At 38.0% G+C, this 18,419-nt stretch overlaps 2 protein-coding genes and 1 long non-coding RNA gene across 8 annotated transcripts in view; 2 read left to right on the forward strand and 1 right to left on the reverse strand.

Moving 5' to 3' along the window:
• Positions 1-414: 414 nt before the first annotated feature.
• Positions 415-1,607, forward strand: LOC116935917 (hemocyte protein-glutamine gamma-glutamyltransferase; the record flags this gene model as incomplete). Its single annotated transcript, XM_032943122.2, is given in 5 exon segments — positions 415-465; positions 535-658; positions 733-893; positions 972-1,108; positions 1,181-1,607. Coding segments are annotated over 5 exon segments (615 nt in total), but the record flags the coding sequence as incomplete, so codon positions are not given.
• A 514-nt stretch (positions 1,608-2,121) lies between these two features.
• Positions 2,122-2,886, reverse strand: LOC123467374. Its single transcript, XR_006641741.1, has 2 exons — positions 2,677-2,886; positions 2,122-2,622 (listed from the first exon to the last, which is right to left on the reverse strand). It is a non-coding gene; the product is annotated as an uncharacterized LOC123467374 (long non-coding RNA).
• A 5,896-nt stretch (positions 2,887-8,782) lies between these two features.
• Positions 8,783-18,419, forward strand: part of LOC116935339 (TATA-binding protein-associated factor 2N) — a 28,479-nt gene continuing 18,842 nt past the window's right edge. Inside the window, exons 1-5 of one of the 6 annotated variants that reach the window (XM_045167328.1) lie at positions 8,783-8,932; positions 9,005-9,062; positions 9,149-9,190; positions 9,296-9,902; positions 10,042-10,201. In XM_045167328.1, coding sequence (XP_045023263.1) covers positions 8,909-8,932; positions 9,005-9,062; positions 9,149-9,190; positions 9,296-9,897 — 726 coding nt within the window. In that variant the 5' untranslated portion in view covers positions 8,783-8,908 and the 3' untranslated portion in view covers positions 9,898-9,902; positions 10,042-10,201. Of the gene's footprint in view, positions 8,933-9,004; positions 9,063-9,148; positions 9,191-9,295; positions 9,903-10,041; positions 10,202-16,676; positions 16,837-16,909; positions 16,968-17,054; positions 17,097-17,187; positions 18,169-18,419 lie in introns of those variants that run through there. The other 5 variants (XM_045167326.1, XM_045167325.1, XM_045167324.1 and 2 more) reach the window with 5 other exon arrangements.

The raw sequence follows: 18,419 nt of genomic DNA on the forward strand, positions 1-18,419 counted from the left end.
CAAGACTCTCGACAACACGTCTCGCTACCAAAGACAATCTGACGGATGTTTCAATTCCCTCTTTAGTAATTTCCTACAGTTTTTTTTTTTTTTTCTTTTTTTTCTTTTTTCTTCGACAATTTAATTAACGGCTCGCTTTCAAAGACCAAGGGATGACTTCACCGTATCTGGAAAGGAGAGATAGAGAAAGAGATGTGATCCAATATCCAGGAACTTCAGTGCGTCGTCCAAGTGCAATGGACATCGCCCGTAAACCCTGGTACGATGAATCACGCTATCCAGCTGATTGGGGGAAAACAGCGGCTGATCGTATGTCAGCCATGAACGCAGCCCGAAGTGTTGATCGAGCCCAGCCCATTTTTGATTCCCTCAATGAAGACTCTCAATGAAGACGTTCAATTCGACTTGGTTGAGCAAGAAAAAGTTGCATGGGGACAGCCTTTTAATGTGCAAGTTCTCATCCAGGTATTCTTAAATTCTGATTAGTCTGTTCAGCTCCGTATTTCAAAATTCGATGTCAATACCACTTCACAGAACCGTTCTCAAGAAACGAGAACCATCACGGCATACCTATGTGCCAATTCTGTCTATTACACAGGAGTCACTGCCCGCCGACTTGGCCGTAGCGATCGTCAGTTTGTCCTTCAACCGGGAAGCCGTCAGTGTTTTGTTCTTTCTTTCTAATGTTTGGAAAGCCTAGTATCTTGAGCTAATTTTTGTAAATTCAAACAGGAGAAACTATGCAACTTCGAATAAGCTGGGAAGAATACCGTGAACGAGTTGTCGATTACGGTCACATTAAGGTGTTCGCCATGGCTTCAGTGCAAGAGACTAAGCAATCGTGCAGCGCAGAAGACGACTTCCAGCTGGAGAAACCAAAGTTGGATATTCAGGTAACTACATAAGCCCATAAATGTTTGTGTTTCAGGAAACAGATAATTTCAATGCTAAAAATAACCTCCGTTTACCAGGTGCGAGGAAATCCCCAGATAGGCCAGGAATGCTTTGCTACTTTCTCGTTCATGAATCCAGTGCCAGTTACCCTGACGGAGTGTGAGTTTTCATTTGAAGGATCGGGTCTGGTTCGTGCCCAAACGGTCAAATACCGGTGAATTAACAAAAATAACGACATAATGGAAACATTTGACTGAAGATGTGATTTTGTTTTTTTATTCTTTAGTGACGTTAAACCGGGAGAGATGATCAGCTTCGTTCAAAAATTCCTTCCCCGGTTTAACGGTGAGCGCAAACTGGTTGCAACATTCAACTCTCGAGAACTGGGTGATATTGTCGGCTCTCGTCCAATTCATGTCCGCGAGTAACCGACGTCCCACACAGTCGGATTGCGAAACCCCAACGACTTGACGTTTTGTGCGTCTTACTTGGACTTCCCTAAAACAACTTGGCAAATTAATAAAACCATTTTATGACTTTTCACTATATATGCATACTGATAGCGTTAAAATTGATGCCATTATCTCGAATGCCATTTAAGCCCTTTATTTTCCTCCTTTCTCCCGCTGTATGGTTCAGGTTACTGAAATTGTTGTTATCCTTACTTTCTCGGTGACGGTGTACTCAGCAGGAATAAATTTTCACCAAGCAGATTTTCCGCATTTCATTTGAAATTAGCATTTTGTTTTATTGGAACCGCAGCGGTAAGAATATTTCAAATTTATATTCCGAGTCTACGAACGAAGAACGTGGTTCATTGTTATGTCTTCACTACTGCATTATTTTTCATTTTGTCAATAGGCCATAGTACATCTTTGTTTATCCTATATCAACCTGCAGGCCAACGAAAAGTTGAAAGGAAATCAAAGCGTTATATCATATTCGAAATGTCCATAAATCCTGAAAACCATCGCGTGGGGACATCAGTGCCTACAAAATCAAAGATTAAACAAAATTCTTTATATCCTATTGCTATATTCTTTAAAATTTTCCGCAACAGCCAAGCCTTTGGTCATATAGCGGTTTGTCGGTATCAGCTAGTAGTACTGTGCACGTCGTGGGCTGGCCAGAACATGTCCAAATCCTTTTTCATGTTTTTTTCATTGTCCTACATTTTTTATCACAAGTTAATCACGGACATATATAAAATTTGATATAGCCTATTTACCACGACTTTATCAAGCTTCCTAGTCACCCTCGTTACCAAGAGTTAAAGCTGACTTCTCATTGAATTTTTTACTAAGAATATAGAATTAAACACAACATAACATTGGAGAATAAGGGCATTTTGATAAAGATTGCTTTAGAGGTTGGTATTTGCAACTGCACGGTTTGCAATTGAAGAGTAAGAGATTTGCAATGTCCTTTTTATATCGGGCAAGCATGAAAAGACTTTCAAAAGTGTCAGTAAAAAAGAAATTTGATTGTATAAGCTGCTCGTGCAAAACTCGCCATCATTGCCTAGACTTGTGGTATTACCAATGCCACCCTCCATCTCACCTTCGAAGAACAAACGGAAGTTGCGGACAAAGGGGAGAGAGGAAATAGCTATCCATGCGAGAGAAAAAAGATGTTGGCTCCTCACGTTCCATGACCACCAACCTTCAGCCGCCCTCTCCTTCAATGTTTCTATTAGATTTGTTGCACGGAAATTCCCAAGACTAAAGCCTAACATTCAATTTGTTGGTTATGGACGTAAAAGTTTACTTTGTTTTGTTTTACATGGATTTGGTTCCAGCACGTCTAAATTTTGTTTTCTTTCTTATGAGACTGTACTGAATGTTTCACGAGATGGCAAAGAACTTAAAAAATCAGGAGTTAAACGCATGAGTCACATACCACGATCAGAGATTGCGTTCTCCTATGTGTTGCAGAACGATTTTAACAAACAGGAGCATTAATTCCATATGCTACCCGATTACCCGACCCCATAATGACAATAACGAGTAATGGAAAGACTATTTTGTATTGCAAAAATTGTTCTACTTAGCCGGGGGTAGGGGAGTCTACCGATGATACAGTCTGCACTTTTTCCAGACATTTAATACCTAGGGCAAAAAAAAGGTGACTGGACTGACATTACCCAACCCCCTTATGATGATTTTGCGCCAAAACCGCCTTACCTCTCCTTAAAAAGGCAAACTATTAATATTTTCTACCCACAGATGGCTTTTAAAAAAAATCGGTGTTCACCTTTTTGTGCAGGATACTGTACCATGAGAGCCAAAAACACACTTTACTGTATGTTTTGCTCGTCAAAAAGGGCGTGTGATGACGCCACATCTGGCAACTCAGCCTCCATCCCACCCTAACTAAGAAGCTCACAGATCCAGTCTCCTTTTGTCTAGCGTGTATCAAAGACTCCCTCCCCGCTCAAATACAGCTTGAATAAAGTTCATCACTGTCGTTCATTTCACTTCATCACCTTTTACTTCAACACACTGACTGGAGTTTTAAAAAAGGTTATTTTTTCACTGCAGCTTTTTCGCTTATCTAAGAAGGCTACCTTTGCCTTCTTACCCCCTCCCCCCAACGAACACCAATAAAAGACAAAAACATTTTTGTTTGAAGTTTAAAGCAGTGCATTTTTAACTATAGCCAAAACATTACAGCACCTAAACACACTCATACTCACACAGACACACACATGCACACAAGAGGTAATTTTGACTAGGTAATTTACATCAAAGGTCGATCAAAGGTATAAAAATTTCACACACAGATAAACACACACACACACACAGATACGTACAGAATTTTGTGAATGCACGCAACTAATAACTCAAGCTACTCATAGGAGAGTTGGTAATTATAATTTTAAAAGCTCTGCCAGGCAGAGGAGGTGGGACCGGACGTTCTGACACCGGTTGTGGTTTATTCACCAGGTTCTTAGATGGAAGCAAACCCTAGAATAGACAGCAATATAGGTTGCAAACAGATTGCGATGGTGATTGTCAATAGGGGAGACTGGAGTATGCCGGGACACCGGGTCAAGAGGGACAGTAGGGGGAAAAATAGTAGATTTTATTAAAATTAAAAATTTATTTAGTCTATTATTTAGATACATACAATCTACTTTGGCATAAAATTTGGTTGAGTTTTGTCAATAACTGTATCAGTTATTAACAAAACTAAAAAAACGGTTTTTTTTTAGTTAATTTTGTCTCCGCCAATTAATGTTTCTAGAAAAAAATAATCGCAAATGGCTTGTAAATTTAATATGGAAATGAAGCTTAATCATTTCTTTATCGTTAAAAACAAAAATTATAATTTTCGATCAATTACTGTAGATAATATTAACGTTTGTAATTAAAATAATTAATTATTATTAATTATTAAAATTATTATTAATAATTAACGGCTTGTAAATTTAATATGGAAATGAAGCTTAATCATTTCTTTATCGTTAAAAAGAAAAATTAATTATCGTTAATTATAAATTATTATTAATAATTAACGGCTTGTAAATTTAATATGGAAATGAAGCTTAATCATTTCTTTATCGTTAAAAACAAAAATTATAATTTTCGATCAATTACTGTAGATAATATTAACGTTTAAAAAATAGTCTTTATCGGGAAATCAGGACAGCTGTTTTTGGCTAAAATGGGACATTAGTGGGAGGGTTTGGCCATCAAGCCCATCACTCATCACCGAGCTCATGACGCCAATACTGTTCCTTACAATGATAAAAAGCAATCGATTATTCAGCATATTAATCGATTACAATAAGCCCAACCCCCACCTATCTTGTAATAAGGGTTTTTTTATCATATAAGAAAAAAGTTTTATTAACACAATAATCAAATTGAAACATTTATTAACTTATAGAGTCTATGCAGTGGGACGCTATTTCAATTTTTACAAATTTTTTAATGAATTTTAAGGCGCAAACGGAGGACGTCCCTCACCACCCACCCTAGTGTCCTCACTTTACCCCTCAAAATAGGCTCCTCCCACAAATCTAGCGGATCTAGCGAATCCCTCGTTTACGAGGAATTCGCTATCTTTACAATATGTGTCCTTTAAAGCTTTGATATACCCTTGCACATCAACGTCCCAAATACTACTGAATCGATTTGAGTTAGGTAATAACCGTATGCGACGACAAAAAGACACCAAAGCTGGCACAAAAAAGCAGTTCATTGCAACTGTCATTTCATTTATCAACATTGTCGCCACGTCGTCGCCTCTCCTTGAAGTAACAGAAGTTGTATTCGTTTGGCCTGTTGTTGCTATTCGATTGATTCGATTTGAAAATTGGCGAATTTTTTCCAAATGATAGTTTTGACCGATTTTTCCGGTTATGTACCGCCATGATTGAAGATATGGGCTCCAGTTGGTTAATATTTTGCTTTGTCTGCCGTGGACTGCCGCGTGCCGCCCTTCAATGGCTATGTCAATTTGGGCTAATGTGAAGAGGTTTCCCGACGAACCAGAATTTTTCAAGAAATTTGGGTCCTCTTTACATTGCCTCTTAAGTTCTAAAAGAAAGGCATAAGCGTCGAGATCCAGTAAGAGACCCTGTGGATTTGCCAGAAATTGAAGAGCAGGCGCGAAATGGCTGTTCATGCAGACAAGCATCTCAGTGGTAATCACAGTTGCTCTTCTTCCTTCTTCCTCGGAAAAGGCGGAAAACATCCTTAAACAATTCATCTTTATGAAAGAAAGTTTCGAATGAGGAACTAAAGCTAAAAAAAAATAAAGCGCCTGCATAAGTAATAAGAGTGGTAAGAGTAATCTAGCCATCTTGAAAAAGGTGAAAATATGGGCGAATAAGAGGAAAACGGTTGAAATATGGGCGAATAAGAGGGAAAAAGCATAAAGATTTTCGTTTATTTTCAAATGAACACAAATAAAAAATTAAACAAACATTGTTCATCAATGTTATGTCAATTTCAAGTAAATATAGTTATTAATATATCATCCGGAAGTTGGGCAGTAATAATAAACATACTCTTGTTCTGCACGTTGCCATAACTTTTGGGTGAATAGCACAAAAAAAAAAGTTATTATTATTCTTCAGCTACCTTGGATTGGTTTTTCTAATACTATTAGGTGCGTCTTTGAGTGATATTCCAAGATAATGTGACACCAAACAACAGCATAATGCTACGAAATTCTTGACGTGGCTATACAGATGTTAAAAACCACTGACTAATCCACAAGGATATTGTTGGCTTCAGACTGTTTATCATCGATTTATATTTCTGTAGTCTTTGGCTTTGAAGGTCTCAAAAAATATTTAAGTTCGTGGACGGCAAAAATATTGTGTTCACCGATGGCAAAAAAATTAAAAATGGTGGTATATTGTATGTTCAGAGAAAAGAATACAGCACGAAGGCCTATATTTTATATATTTTTTGTTTCATATCGGTCAAACAGCGTTGATGTTGTGCGAATCAGCTGTGCGAATCAGCTTTGCGAATCAGCTGTGCGAATGATAACCTAATGCTGGTTATGAATGTTTGCCTTCTGTTACTATGTTCAGTTTTAACAAGCAGAATATCCACAATAGGTAAGCCTAACGACAACAACTTGGTGCTTTACGAAAACTGTTTCCACCATTGCAGTTTTGGATTAATAAACGATTTACCCATCTTCAATTCAAAACGTTTGCCGCATACTTAATTTTCAGTCAAACTACTTTTATTTTTAACTCCTGGAATACAAGATAGAGAAAAAAGTACAGCTATAAATCGTTGCAGTTCGGGAGGGATATGTCGACAACTAATTGTCGTGGGTGATGTATCTCCAGTTTTTACATCATGTTTCCTTGTTGTTTCTTGTTCCGCCATGTATAGGTACTCTTACTGGTGGATTTTTTGCTGAAGCGAAATCCTACAACAAGAAATTAATACTTTTAGTCTTATTCAATAAATGTTGATACCAAACTATTACCTAATCCATCAGTAAGCTTCTGGAGTCCCTTATTGTTGGTTCCCTGCTCCTGAATCTTGTAGGATGGCTCATCAGTGCTTTTGGCATTACCAGCACCAGCAACCGCTGGCGGTAAAGAAACAGTTTCCTGCAAAAAGTGTCAACAAGGGTTTAGCAGTTCAAATTTCCATTCGTTTGCATTGTTTATAGTACCTCATCATCACTATTTACCTTATTTCCATTTGTTTTAGTTTCATTCCTGATATTCCCACCATCACTGTTGCTAGTGTCTATTATGTCTACGTTGACAATATTTTCTTCTGATGGTCCAGTCGGCTTCAGTGCTGAGTGATAGTCCTAGGTAAAAGAATTGTTATTATGTTTTATTTAACTCAAATGCTTTATTTTTAGCCTACTTACTGTAACATGTCTTGAAAAATTAGAAATTTTCCAATATCCTTTATCGTCGAACACCATCCTGATTGTGGTGGCTTTGAAATGATCCTTGTGTTCGCAAACTATTTTTCTGGTTTCTTCACATACAGTAAAATCTTCTAAGGTATAGTTGAGATTATTTGTTTGTTTGAAGCGTTGGACCCAGTTATTACTTGCTGCTTCTAGTAGGCTACGTCCTTTGGATATAGGAAGCTGGTTCATCCCTGCTGCGTTACTGCTTGTGAGGAACTGCTGAGCGTTGCCCTTGGTGGTGTCAATAGCCAGCTGAGGTCTAGTTGCTGCTAGGGAAGATGCTACTGAAGAATGTTTTCTAAACATGGAATTCACTTGTAAGACTGGGATTTTGTTCTCCTTTAGTATGCTTGCACAAAGCTCTACTGCGGATATAATAGACGATCTTTCTCCAGATAAGAACGTGAACTGCTTTGGGTTTTCGTAGAACAATTCTCCAAATAAATTGATTTTTTCTGCTGATGAATTTTCGTGCTTTTCTAATTTATTAATCATAGATGCGCTGGCTACGTGCATCCTAATATTGTCTTCTATCTCTTGAAGTTTATCATTATCGATAGGGTGTTCTTGAGCAAAAGATCTAAGGCTACTATAGCCTAGCTTTTGAAGAATATTTTTTATGTGAATGGGCAAATTTAATCCGCATTTTTCAAAAGTGTCATAAACATTCTCTGCTTGACTCATTTTGTCTTATTTTTATTGAGTGTCTTTATTCAAATTATTTCAGACGACAATTTTTGACGTTTCAGATCATCGATCATTCGAAATCGATATACAGGCATCACAGAGTCGGTGGGCCTAAGCAAATATGATTAGAACTTATCTCTATGAATTGAAACTACATTATTTTAATTAAGAACGCAAGTAATTTATAATATTTTATTTTAAAGACTTTAATTTTGTTTAACATTCACAAAAGTTTAATTAAGATTCGCACTTGTTTTTGGCTTAAGATTTATAATTTGGCTTAGATTCAAAAATTTTGGCTTAGATTCAAACATTTTGGCTTAGATTCAAATATTTTGGCTTAAATTCAAACATTTTGGCTTAGATTCAAAATTTTGGCTTAAGATTTAAACTGATTCTCGACAGGGTGTACGAGATTCAAATCAGTTGCCAACCCCTCGGTGTGTTACCCATGTCACGGAAGAAGCCTTTTCCTTCAATCCGTGGATGCAAAACAAATAAAACAATGAGCAACAAGGGTACTTTTAAGCATTGGTCTTGGGAATTCCCGTGCCATAAATCTATTAAGGAATATTAAAAGAGGGGATGGCTGAAGGTTTTTGGTCTCAAAACGTGAAAAACTGACATCTTTTTTTTCTCGCATGGATGGTTATTTCGCCTCTTCTCTTTGTTCGCACCATTTCTTTTGTTCCTTGAAGGTGAGACGGGGTGGCATTGGCAACACCACAGTTCTAGGCGATGCTGACGTGTTTTGCACGAGAAGTTTATACAATTTTTTTTTTTTTTTTCTGCTGACGTTTCCGAAGGTCTTTTTTTCGGCGTTCGATATAAAAAGGCCGCTGTAAATCTACTGCTCTTCAGTTGCTTACCGTGTAATTGCAAATATCAATCTCTATAACGCAACGGAATCTTCATCAAAATGTGCTCATTCTCCAATGTTATGGTTTGTTTGATTCTATTTTAAAAGCAATATCATTGATTTTGGTTTTCAATTCAAATTGATTCCATTTTGCAGTGTACAACGTTGCTGGTAGCTGCTTTGGTTTTCTCGGCATCCGACGCCCATAAAAAAGGTTTTAAAAACTCAACAAAATTCTATTAGTTTTAGTAATATTTCGAAGATTAGATCCAATATCTATTTATTGATTTTTATGTATAGGAAGAGGAGGCGGCGGGAGTGGAGGTGGTAACGGCGGCTATGGTAAGTGATGCTCCTTGCACGTCCGAGACCAACTAGGACAAGGAAAATAGATATTCACAGCTACAGAATTTTATAAATCAAGTAATGAATTTGTATAATTATCAGGTGGCCAACAAAGTCTAGGACATGGTGGTGGTCATACATTACCGATGAGTTCGGGACACGCTGGCCATTCGTCGCATGGAGGATACGGTGGCCACATCTCTCCGATGATAGGAGGACATCACAGCAGTCACGCAGCACCCGTGAGCGGGAGGTACGGAGGTCAAATTGCGCCAATCAGCGGAGGATACGGTGGTCACACATCACCCGTGGGTGGAGGGCATTTCAGAAGTCACGCTGCCCCCGTTAGTGGTGCGTATGATGGACATGGTGCACCGGCTGGTGGAGGATACGGATGGCATCCTTCTCCTGCGAGCGGAGGGTACGGCAGTAGTCAAGCGGTCCGTCGGCCTAAGAGTGGAGGCTACAGCAACAATCACGCGTCACCTGTGAACGGAGGATATGGTGGTCATGTTGCGTCAATGAACGGAGGATATGGTGGTCATGCTTTGCCAACAAACGGAGGATATGGAGGTCATGCAGCATCGGCAGCCAAAGGTTACGGTGGCCATGGATCACAAATGAGCGGGGTATATGGAGGTCATTCTGCACTGATGAGTGGGGGTTATGGAAGTCACGCTGCTGGAAAAGGCTACGGTCGTTAAATAAGGTTAGTTTAACAATGGCAGTAGCATAATTTTGTTACCATGGCATATTTTGATTTGCGTCACTTTCGCAACCGTTGCTGTTCGAAATATTTCTTAACGATTTCATGCTCAGAAAAATATTGGCCCTTCTTTATATTCCAGGCAGTTAGAAAAAAGCTTCAATAACGTCCCAAGATCTGCAATCCGTCCACTTCAATAGAATTAACCAGTCGATAAAAGAAGAATTTCCAGTCCGGAAATTGCCGTCCTTTGATCTAAATTAAACAAATTTTCGGAAAATACACGTTTTTTATTAATTAAACCACGATACTCGATAGCTTTTTTTTTAAATTCTTTCATAATTAATGAAAACCAATAGGGGAGAGTGGGGGCAATTGATACACATTTTTGTTTTTTGTATTTCTTGAAAAAAAAACTGAAAAATTTAATATAAAAATTATATAGAATTGTAGCCTATTATCTCAGCTACTAAATGATATTTTTTTAATGAGAAAAGATTAATTTTAATAGTAGTAAATTGTAAAAAACTGAGGTCGCTTCGAGTGATTCAATTGCATGGTAGCAGGGCAATTGAAACGGTTTGTCGACGCAATTGCAACGTGGGTTTTCCCATAAGGAAGCTTCTTCATACCCACATAAAATGAAAATCACGATATCTCAGCAGCCTAACATGGTCTCCCTTAATGTCAAAAACAGTTTTGACTTGCTTTCCAAGCCAATCAGAGGGCCAGAAAACGTCACGTGACCGTTGCCTGTCCAATCTGTTTTTGACGTCAAGACTGCCTATAACTTCATGGTCAGAAGTCCATTTTTCTTGTTTTTTTCTGTGCTTTCATGCTTTAGCGTTCACGAGGGAGGGGCGCTTGCGTTTAACGTCGGGGGCCCCCTCCGGGGGCGACGTTAACGCAGCCCCTTCCGAGCACGTTCGAAGCGCCACACGGCGCGAGACACCGTTTACCTGTATGTCGTACAAAAAGTTAAATTCATTTGAAAGCACTGAAAAAAACCAGGAAAACGGCCTTAAACGGCCTTTCCGCCATGAAGCCATAAGCAGTTTTGACAGGCAACGGTCACGTGACGATTTCTGGCCCTCTGATTGGCTTGGCAAGCAAGTCAAAACTGTTTTTGACGTTAAGGGAGACCAGGCTGCCATAAGCAGTTTTGACAGGCAACGGTCACGTGACGATTTCTGGCCCTCTGATTCGCTTGGTAAGCAAGTCAAAACTGTTTTTGACGTTAAGGGAGACCAGGCTGCAGCAGCAACAACTGCTAGTGTGATCAAATTTTACCAATAGGTACAATGCAATTTACAGATTTTAAAATATGCTTAAAGTAGATCGTAATTTAGTTTAAAATATTTAAATAATTAAATTTTAAAAAAACCATTAAGCAACGTGCTTTTTTTAATAAATGCCAAACAGCGAATACAAGTATTATAGTTGTGTTAACATGATGATTTACATTTGTTTAAATGAATTACGTCAAATACTTGCAAAAAAATGCAACCACTCGCAGACAGGGAATATAATTTGTTTCAATTGCCCTGCAATAGGGTCGTCGTTACATTTAATTATTAAAAATTATATAAGAATGCAGGGAAAAATTAAATGACATTAAGTTGTAGAACAATGAATTGCAAATCATCTGAAACTAATTTTATTAATAAAGCGTAGGGGAGAGTGGGGGCAATTGATACACTTTTTGGTTTTTGGTATTTCTTGAAAAAAAAACTGAAAAATTTAATATAAAAATTATATAGAATTCTAGCCTATTATCTCAGCTACTAAACGATATTTTTTTTAATGAGAAAAGATTAATTATAAAAGTAGTAAATTGTAAAAAACTGAGGTCGCTTCGAGTGTTTCAATTGCCATGGTAGCAGGGCAATTGAAACGGTGTGTCGACGCAATTGCAACGTGGGTTTTCCCATAAGGAAGCTTCTTCATACCCACATAAAATGAAAATCACGATATCTCAGCAGCCACAACTGCTAGTGTGATCAAATTTTACCATTAGGTACAATGCGATTTACAGATTTCTAAAATATGCTTAAAGTAGATCGTAATTTAGTTTAAAATATTTAAATAATTAAATTTAAAAAAAACCATTAAGCAAAATGCTTTTTTAAATAAATCCCAAACAGCGAATACAAGTATTATAGTTGTGTTAACATGATGATTTACATTTGTTTAAATGAATTACGTCAAATACTTGCAAAAAAATGCAACCACTCGCAGACAGGGAATTTAAACAAAGTGTTTCAATTGCCCTGCAATAGGGTCATCGTTACATTTAAAATTATTTAAGAATGCAGGGAAAAATTAAATGACATTAAATTGTAGAAAAATGAATTGCAAATCATCTGAAACTAATTTGATTACTAAATCTTAGCGTTTTAGGGGTTAAAACAAAAAAATTGAAAACGCAAATTTAACAGACGGAGAACAAAAAACAGTTTTTTCGAGATATCTTAAAAAGTTTTGAATACAAAACCTCGTAAATTTTTCTAAACTTGTAAATCTCCTCATTCTATTAACCCTAATTTTTTCAAGAAAATTCCTCTTATACGGTGAGAGAAACAATTTTTGTTTCAATTGCCCTGTGTCTCAATTGCCCCCACTCTCCTCTAGTGTTTTAGTGGTTAAAACAAAAAAATTGAAAACGCAAATTTAACAGACGGAGAACAAAAAACAGTTTTTTCAAGATATCTTAAAAAGTTTTGAATACAAAAACTCGTAAATTTTTCTAAACTTGTAAACCCCCTCATTCTATTAACCCTAATTTTTTCAAGAAAATTCCTCTTATACGGCTTGAGAAACAATTTTTGTTTCAATTGCCCTGTGTCTCAATTGCCCCCACTCTCCTCTACCACTGTTCACCATAAGTCATATCTAGCAAAAATTCGACTTACAATTCCCTGACATTTTGACAGGCCATGTACTCTATACATATGCATGTATAATGCCTATGCCGACATGCCCCATGTTGCAATGTATCAACTTGCCCTAACCCGGGGTTTATTCAAATAAAAATTTTTATTACTCCTTTATAATTGATTAAAACAAATCCATTGTTACAGTTCGATAGAGGACACAATTTTCTATAAAACTAATATTTTTTAAAAATGATATGCATACCAAGAAAAGATAAAATTGATGAATACTAAGCACGCAACTATTGTGGATTTGACGCAAAAAAATTCGTTATTTTCTATTTCCTAAACTATTTGGGATAAATTTATAAAACTTTGCACAAATGTGGGCACGATAAACATCTTTGACTATGAATTATTTCAATAAAACCTCTTTCACACAATTCGTCTAAATTAAGAATTGCAAACTTGTCCTCCTGCCAACTAGCCCCACTCTCCCCTATACAATAACAAAACCATTGTAAGCATTCAAAAGGAATTTTTAAACCTTACGTCCATTTTTTTTTTAATATTAAGCGATATCGAGTGTTGTCTTAAATATTACTAACACGATCACAGGATAACGATATTGCCCTACTGGCCTTAGCTACCCAATCAAAAACGCCAGACTAGTCAAACTTCCATCAGCCTACACCACTAGCACGTATACTGGCCAGCAAGCCGTAATTGTCGGATGGGGAGACACTTCTGAAGGTGTCTCAAAAACTACCTTCCATTTCCGTGTCAATAAAGCTGCTGATTAAACTACGTTTGTTTTTATTTCAAAGGTGGTAGCAATTCCAATGATTTGCTCAAGGCTACCGTCACTGTTTTGACGAACGAAGCTTGCAATCTGCAATACAACAAGATAAACAACACAATTACTAACAACATGGTTTGCGCTGCAGCTCCCGGTAAAGATACTTACCAGGTTAGTCTCTTCTTCGGTTATTGTGCCGTATTTTTTTTTTTTAACATCAAGCAATGTTTAATCTCTATCGATAGGGTGACAGTGGTGGTCCCATGCTGGTTGAAGGTGTTCAAATAGGCATCACCAACTTTGGTGAGGGCTGTGCTGATCCTAGATTTGCAGGCGTGTACACCAGAGTTACTCGCTACATTAACTGGATCACAATTTCATATACGATTTGAACCGCCTATGGTCTATGCTGAAGCTTGTCTGCAAAAAAGAAACCAAACATCGATCAACAATGTTTTATCAGTTTTTACTCTTTCCTGGGTGTTGGCGTTCAGTTACGTATGACCATGGCAAAATGCAAGCATTTGGGTGTAAAGGTGACGGGACATCAAGTAAAATTCTTCTCAATATGATGTTATAATAAACTTGTTGAAGCAAAGAAAAACAATGTAAATTAGTGCAAAATGTGCATAAAGAGAAAAAGATCGGCCGTTTTAACCATTTTGGTATCACTACCCAATGCCCTAGGAACCTCTAAGGCCAATTCTTTTGAAAAGGAAAAGTTTCCAAGATGATATTCGCTATATTTTGTTGGGTAGAGAGAATAACGAATAAGAAGGACATTTCTAGCCTAGCCTACTGTTATATATATAATTTTTTTTGTCTATTGATATATTCTATTTGGGTAAAAAGGTTATAAAATGCTCCTTGCCAAGTTCGACAGTTGCCTGTCAAAACAAACTTATTTAAGCCATCTACTATTCGCTTTCACTTTAGGTAAATATTCTTACGGGCTATATTATGTTGTTACAATTTGTTTTTTTTTTTTTTTCGCCGTATTTTTATTGAAAATGTCACCTATCCCCCACGCTTACCTGTGTCATTGCGCGTAGTCTGCATGCGGAAATGAGTCATGGAACGAAAAATTCAAAAAAGAATGGCGTTCGCATTTTTTTCCTGGATGCAAAATGGTTTTCTTACCCATCCTTATCTAATTGTCTCAGTCTCAAACGGAAGCTTTTCTGTTTTCAAATCGCCCCAACAAATTACAATGTATATGGCGCAAGGAGAGTATACTAGATATTTATTTTACTCCGTCATTTGTATGCTTATGGTGTGTGACTGTGTGTGAGCCGAGTGTGTGATGCAAATAATCTAAATGTTTAATCCCTGGAGTTAAGGTTGATTTAATTCATTTCAAACCTTCTCTAATTATCAAATGTAGCCTCCGTGGCCTAATGGATAAGGCACCGGCCTCCTAATCCGGGGATTGCAAGTTCGAGTCTCGCCAGAGGTAACTTGTTGGGATGTTGCAAGATATGTATAATTGCGCAGTCTTGTCGTTTATATTTGGCAATGCTTTCTATAGAAGATTGTGATGCCAGGCCTAATAGCAAGTTATACGATTTTCCTCGTCACTCTACTAGCCTACTTGATAGAGTCTTTTCGCTTTCAATTGAGAGAGAAAACAAAAACCACAAGCGCTGAAATAAAGTCCGTGTGTTGATTACAGAGAAAAATGTTGACAAGCCCAAACTTTATCAGGATTTTTAGTTAAGGACAAAATCTATCTGTAAACGAAGTCTGCTCACTGTTGCGCATAGGTCATAACATCCTATACATTCGCTGCCATCATCAGAGGACTCGCGTTGATCCTCATCTGGACGAGAACACACACACGAAAGATGACGATAAGCCCTTTAAACGAACAGAAATGCAATACCGTCGACTCCCCCAATGCATGCAAATTGGGGCCGTGAAGAGGATCATTGCGAGGCTCATTGATTTCTGTTTATGGCCGTGGATTGTCCAAACTTCTGCAGCAATAATAAATAGCTTTCTCCTACAGGATTATCGGCCAGTTCTTTGGATTGATATACATGCAGGAATAAAACGTCATTAACTCATGATGCAGCACTTTCAATTTCAGCAAATGGAGTCTATGGAAAAACTTGAATTCACCAATAATATATAATCATAGAATGCCAGCAACGATTACCAGACAATTGCCCACTTCAAGTGTTCTACTGGAAAGTTTCAAATGTTCGTAAAAACCATATACAAGAAAGGTTGTTGTTCCATTTATTACCCTTCAGTCTGTGCAGCCTTTTCCAAGGCGGTAAAAATAAAAAATTTCAATTCTGCCCTGAAAAAAGGTGGTGGATCACCGGAAACGCAATCGTCAATCTAATACCAATAGCTAATAGATTCAGGAACATGATGACGGCAAAAATAACCAAATGTTCAAATGAAAAAAAAACAAAAAAACTATCGTCTGTGAAAAATTACTCTGTATGCACACAAATCCAACACTTGGCAACAAGAAGCAAGGCTAATAGTATTCCTATAATAATTGATTGTGATTTTATGATTGTGACTTATTGATGTAGGCCATGAAGTTTGATTCACTCCATCCGTTGTTATTGCCCACGACAACAAAAAACTAGGTTGGCAAGGCTGATGATAGAAAGTGAAAGGTAATAAGTAAATGGTGATGAAATACCTTTGGTGGGCTAAGGAAAATCAAGGAACGCCGTTGGTCCTCTTTTCAGTTTTTATCGTTTTCCAATTTTGTGTTTAAATGGAAATGTCACTTTTTTTGTGGAATTTAAATAAGTAGCTAGTCATGTCAATTAAAACACTGATATCAGTGGGATATTACATACCTGCACTGCCCGTGAATGTTACGCGTGTCACGGAAATAGCCATTTCCGTCCGGGAAAGCAAAAATAAACAAGTCAATGTGTAACAAGTTTAATTTTCAGCTGCGGTCTTTGGAATTTCCGTGCCATAAACTGTCAAAAGACGTAGAAGGAGAGGATGGCTGAAGGTTAGTGGTCACAAAACGTGAAGAACTAACATCTTTTTTTCGCTCGCAGGTTACACTGGGGTAGCATTGATAACGCCATAATTCTAGACGATGATGAGTTTTGCACGAGCAGCTTACACAATCAATTTTCTATACGCTTTCGAAGGTCATTTAATTTTTGCCCGATATAAAAAGGCCATTGCAAACCTATTGCTCTTCAGTTGCAAATCGTGCAGTTGCAAATACCAATCCCTAACGGAATCTTCAATAAGAATGCCTTTATTCTCCAATGTTATGGTTTGTTCGATTCTATTTTACAAGAAGATAGCCTTCATTTTGGTTTTCAATTCAAATTGTTTCCGTTTTACAGTGGGCCTCGTTGCTGGTTGTTGTCTTGGTTTTCTCAACATCGGACGCACACAAAAAAGGTTAATGATAGTCTATACTCAATCAAGCTGAACTGGTTTCGATAAAATTTCAAAAATTAAATCTTATAATCTATTTGTTGATGATAGGAAGAGGAGGCAGTGGTAATGGTGGAGGCTATGGTGTTTACGGTAAGTGTTGCTCCTCAAGGAAAACAGCCACTCACGGCTGCGAAATTGTATATATCTTTTTGTTTATGTCATAGATTTTTATCATTTTTAGGTGGCCAACAAAGTCTAGGCTACGGTGGTGGTCATACATTACTACCGATGAATTCGGGACACGGTGGCCATTCATCGCAGAAAGAATACGGTGGCCCCATTTCTCCGATGATAGGAGGACACCACAGCAGTCAAGCAGCACCCGTGAGCAGAGAGTATGGAGGTCAGATTGCGCCAATACGTGGAGGGTACGGTGGTCACGCATCACCCATGGGTGTAGGAGATACCAGTAGTCACGCTTCTCCCGTTAGTGGTGGGTATGGTGGACATGGTTCACCAGCCGGTGGAGGATACGGAGGGTACGGCAGTAGTCAAGCGGTCCGTCGGCCTAAGAGTGGAGGCTACAATAAAAATCACGCTGCATCTGTGAGCGGAGGATATGGTGGTTATGCTGCGCCAATGAACGGAGGATTCGGGGGTCATTCAGCGCCAGCAAGAAAAGGACATGGTGGTCACGCAGCTCAAATAAACACAGGATACGGTGGCCATGCAGTGCCAACCAGTGGAGGATATGAAGGTCATGTAGCTCCTATGAACGGAGGATACGGAAGTCACGCAGCATCGGTAGGAAAAGGTTACGTTGGCCACGGATCACAAATAAGTGGAGGATATGGAGGTCATTCTGCACCAACTAGTGGAGGTTATGGAAGCCACGCTGCTGGAAAAGGCTATGGTCGTTAAAAACTGGTTAGTTTGACAAATGGCGGTGTCATAATTTCATTTTAGCATATTTTAATTTGCTAAACTTTCGTGACAGTGGCTGTTTGAAATATTTCTTTACAACTTATAATGGATGCTCAGAAAAAAATGGCCTTTTTACATATTTCAGGCCTTAGAACAAAGCTTCAATCTTTTCGAGATCTGCAATCCACCCACTTAAGTCGAATTGATCAGTTGAAAAAAGAAATTTCCCATCAGGGAATGGCCGTCTGTGGATCCAAATTAAACGAATTTTCGGAAAATACACGTTTTTTTCATAAAACCGCGATATTCTTCTTTTTTCGTAGCAGCTACTGTTTTTCTCTCTTTTATTTTTTTTTTATTCTTTCTGTTTCCCAACTTATGGGTTGTGTTTGTGAGCTGCACGCCAACCTCAATCAAAAGTCTGCTAATACTTATTTAGATCTGTGCACAGGTAACAAGGCACCAATTGCATTACATGTTTATTAACAGCCTATATATGATGATTGTGACTATCTTGCGTCGAGTATGAATTCTATGGTAGCAGAGTCT

Source organism: Daphnia magna, unplaced genomic scaffold (assembly GCF_020631705.1).
Source record: "Daphnia magna isolate NIES unplaced genomic scaffold, ASM2063170v1.1 Dm_contigs180, whole genome shotgun sequence".
Taxonomy (NCBI): Eukaryota; Metazoa; Arthropoda; class Branchiopoda; order Diplostraca; family Daphniidae; genus Daphnia; species Daphnia magna.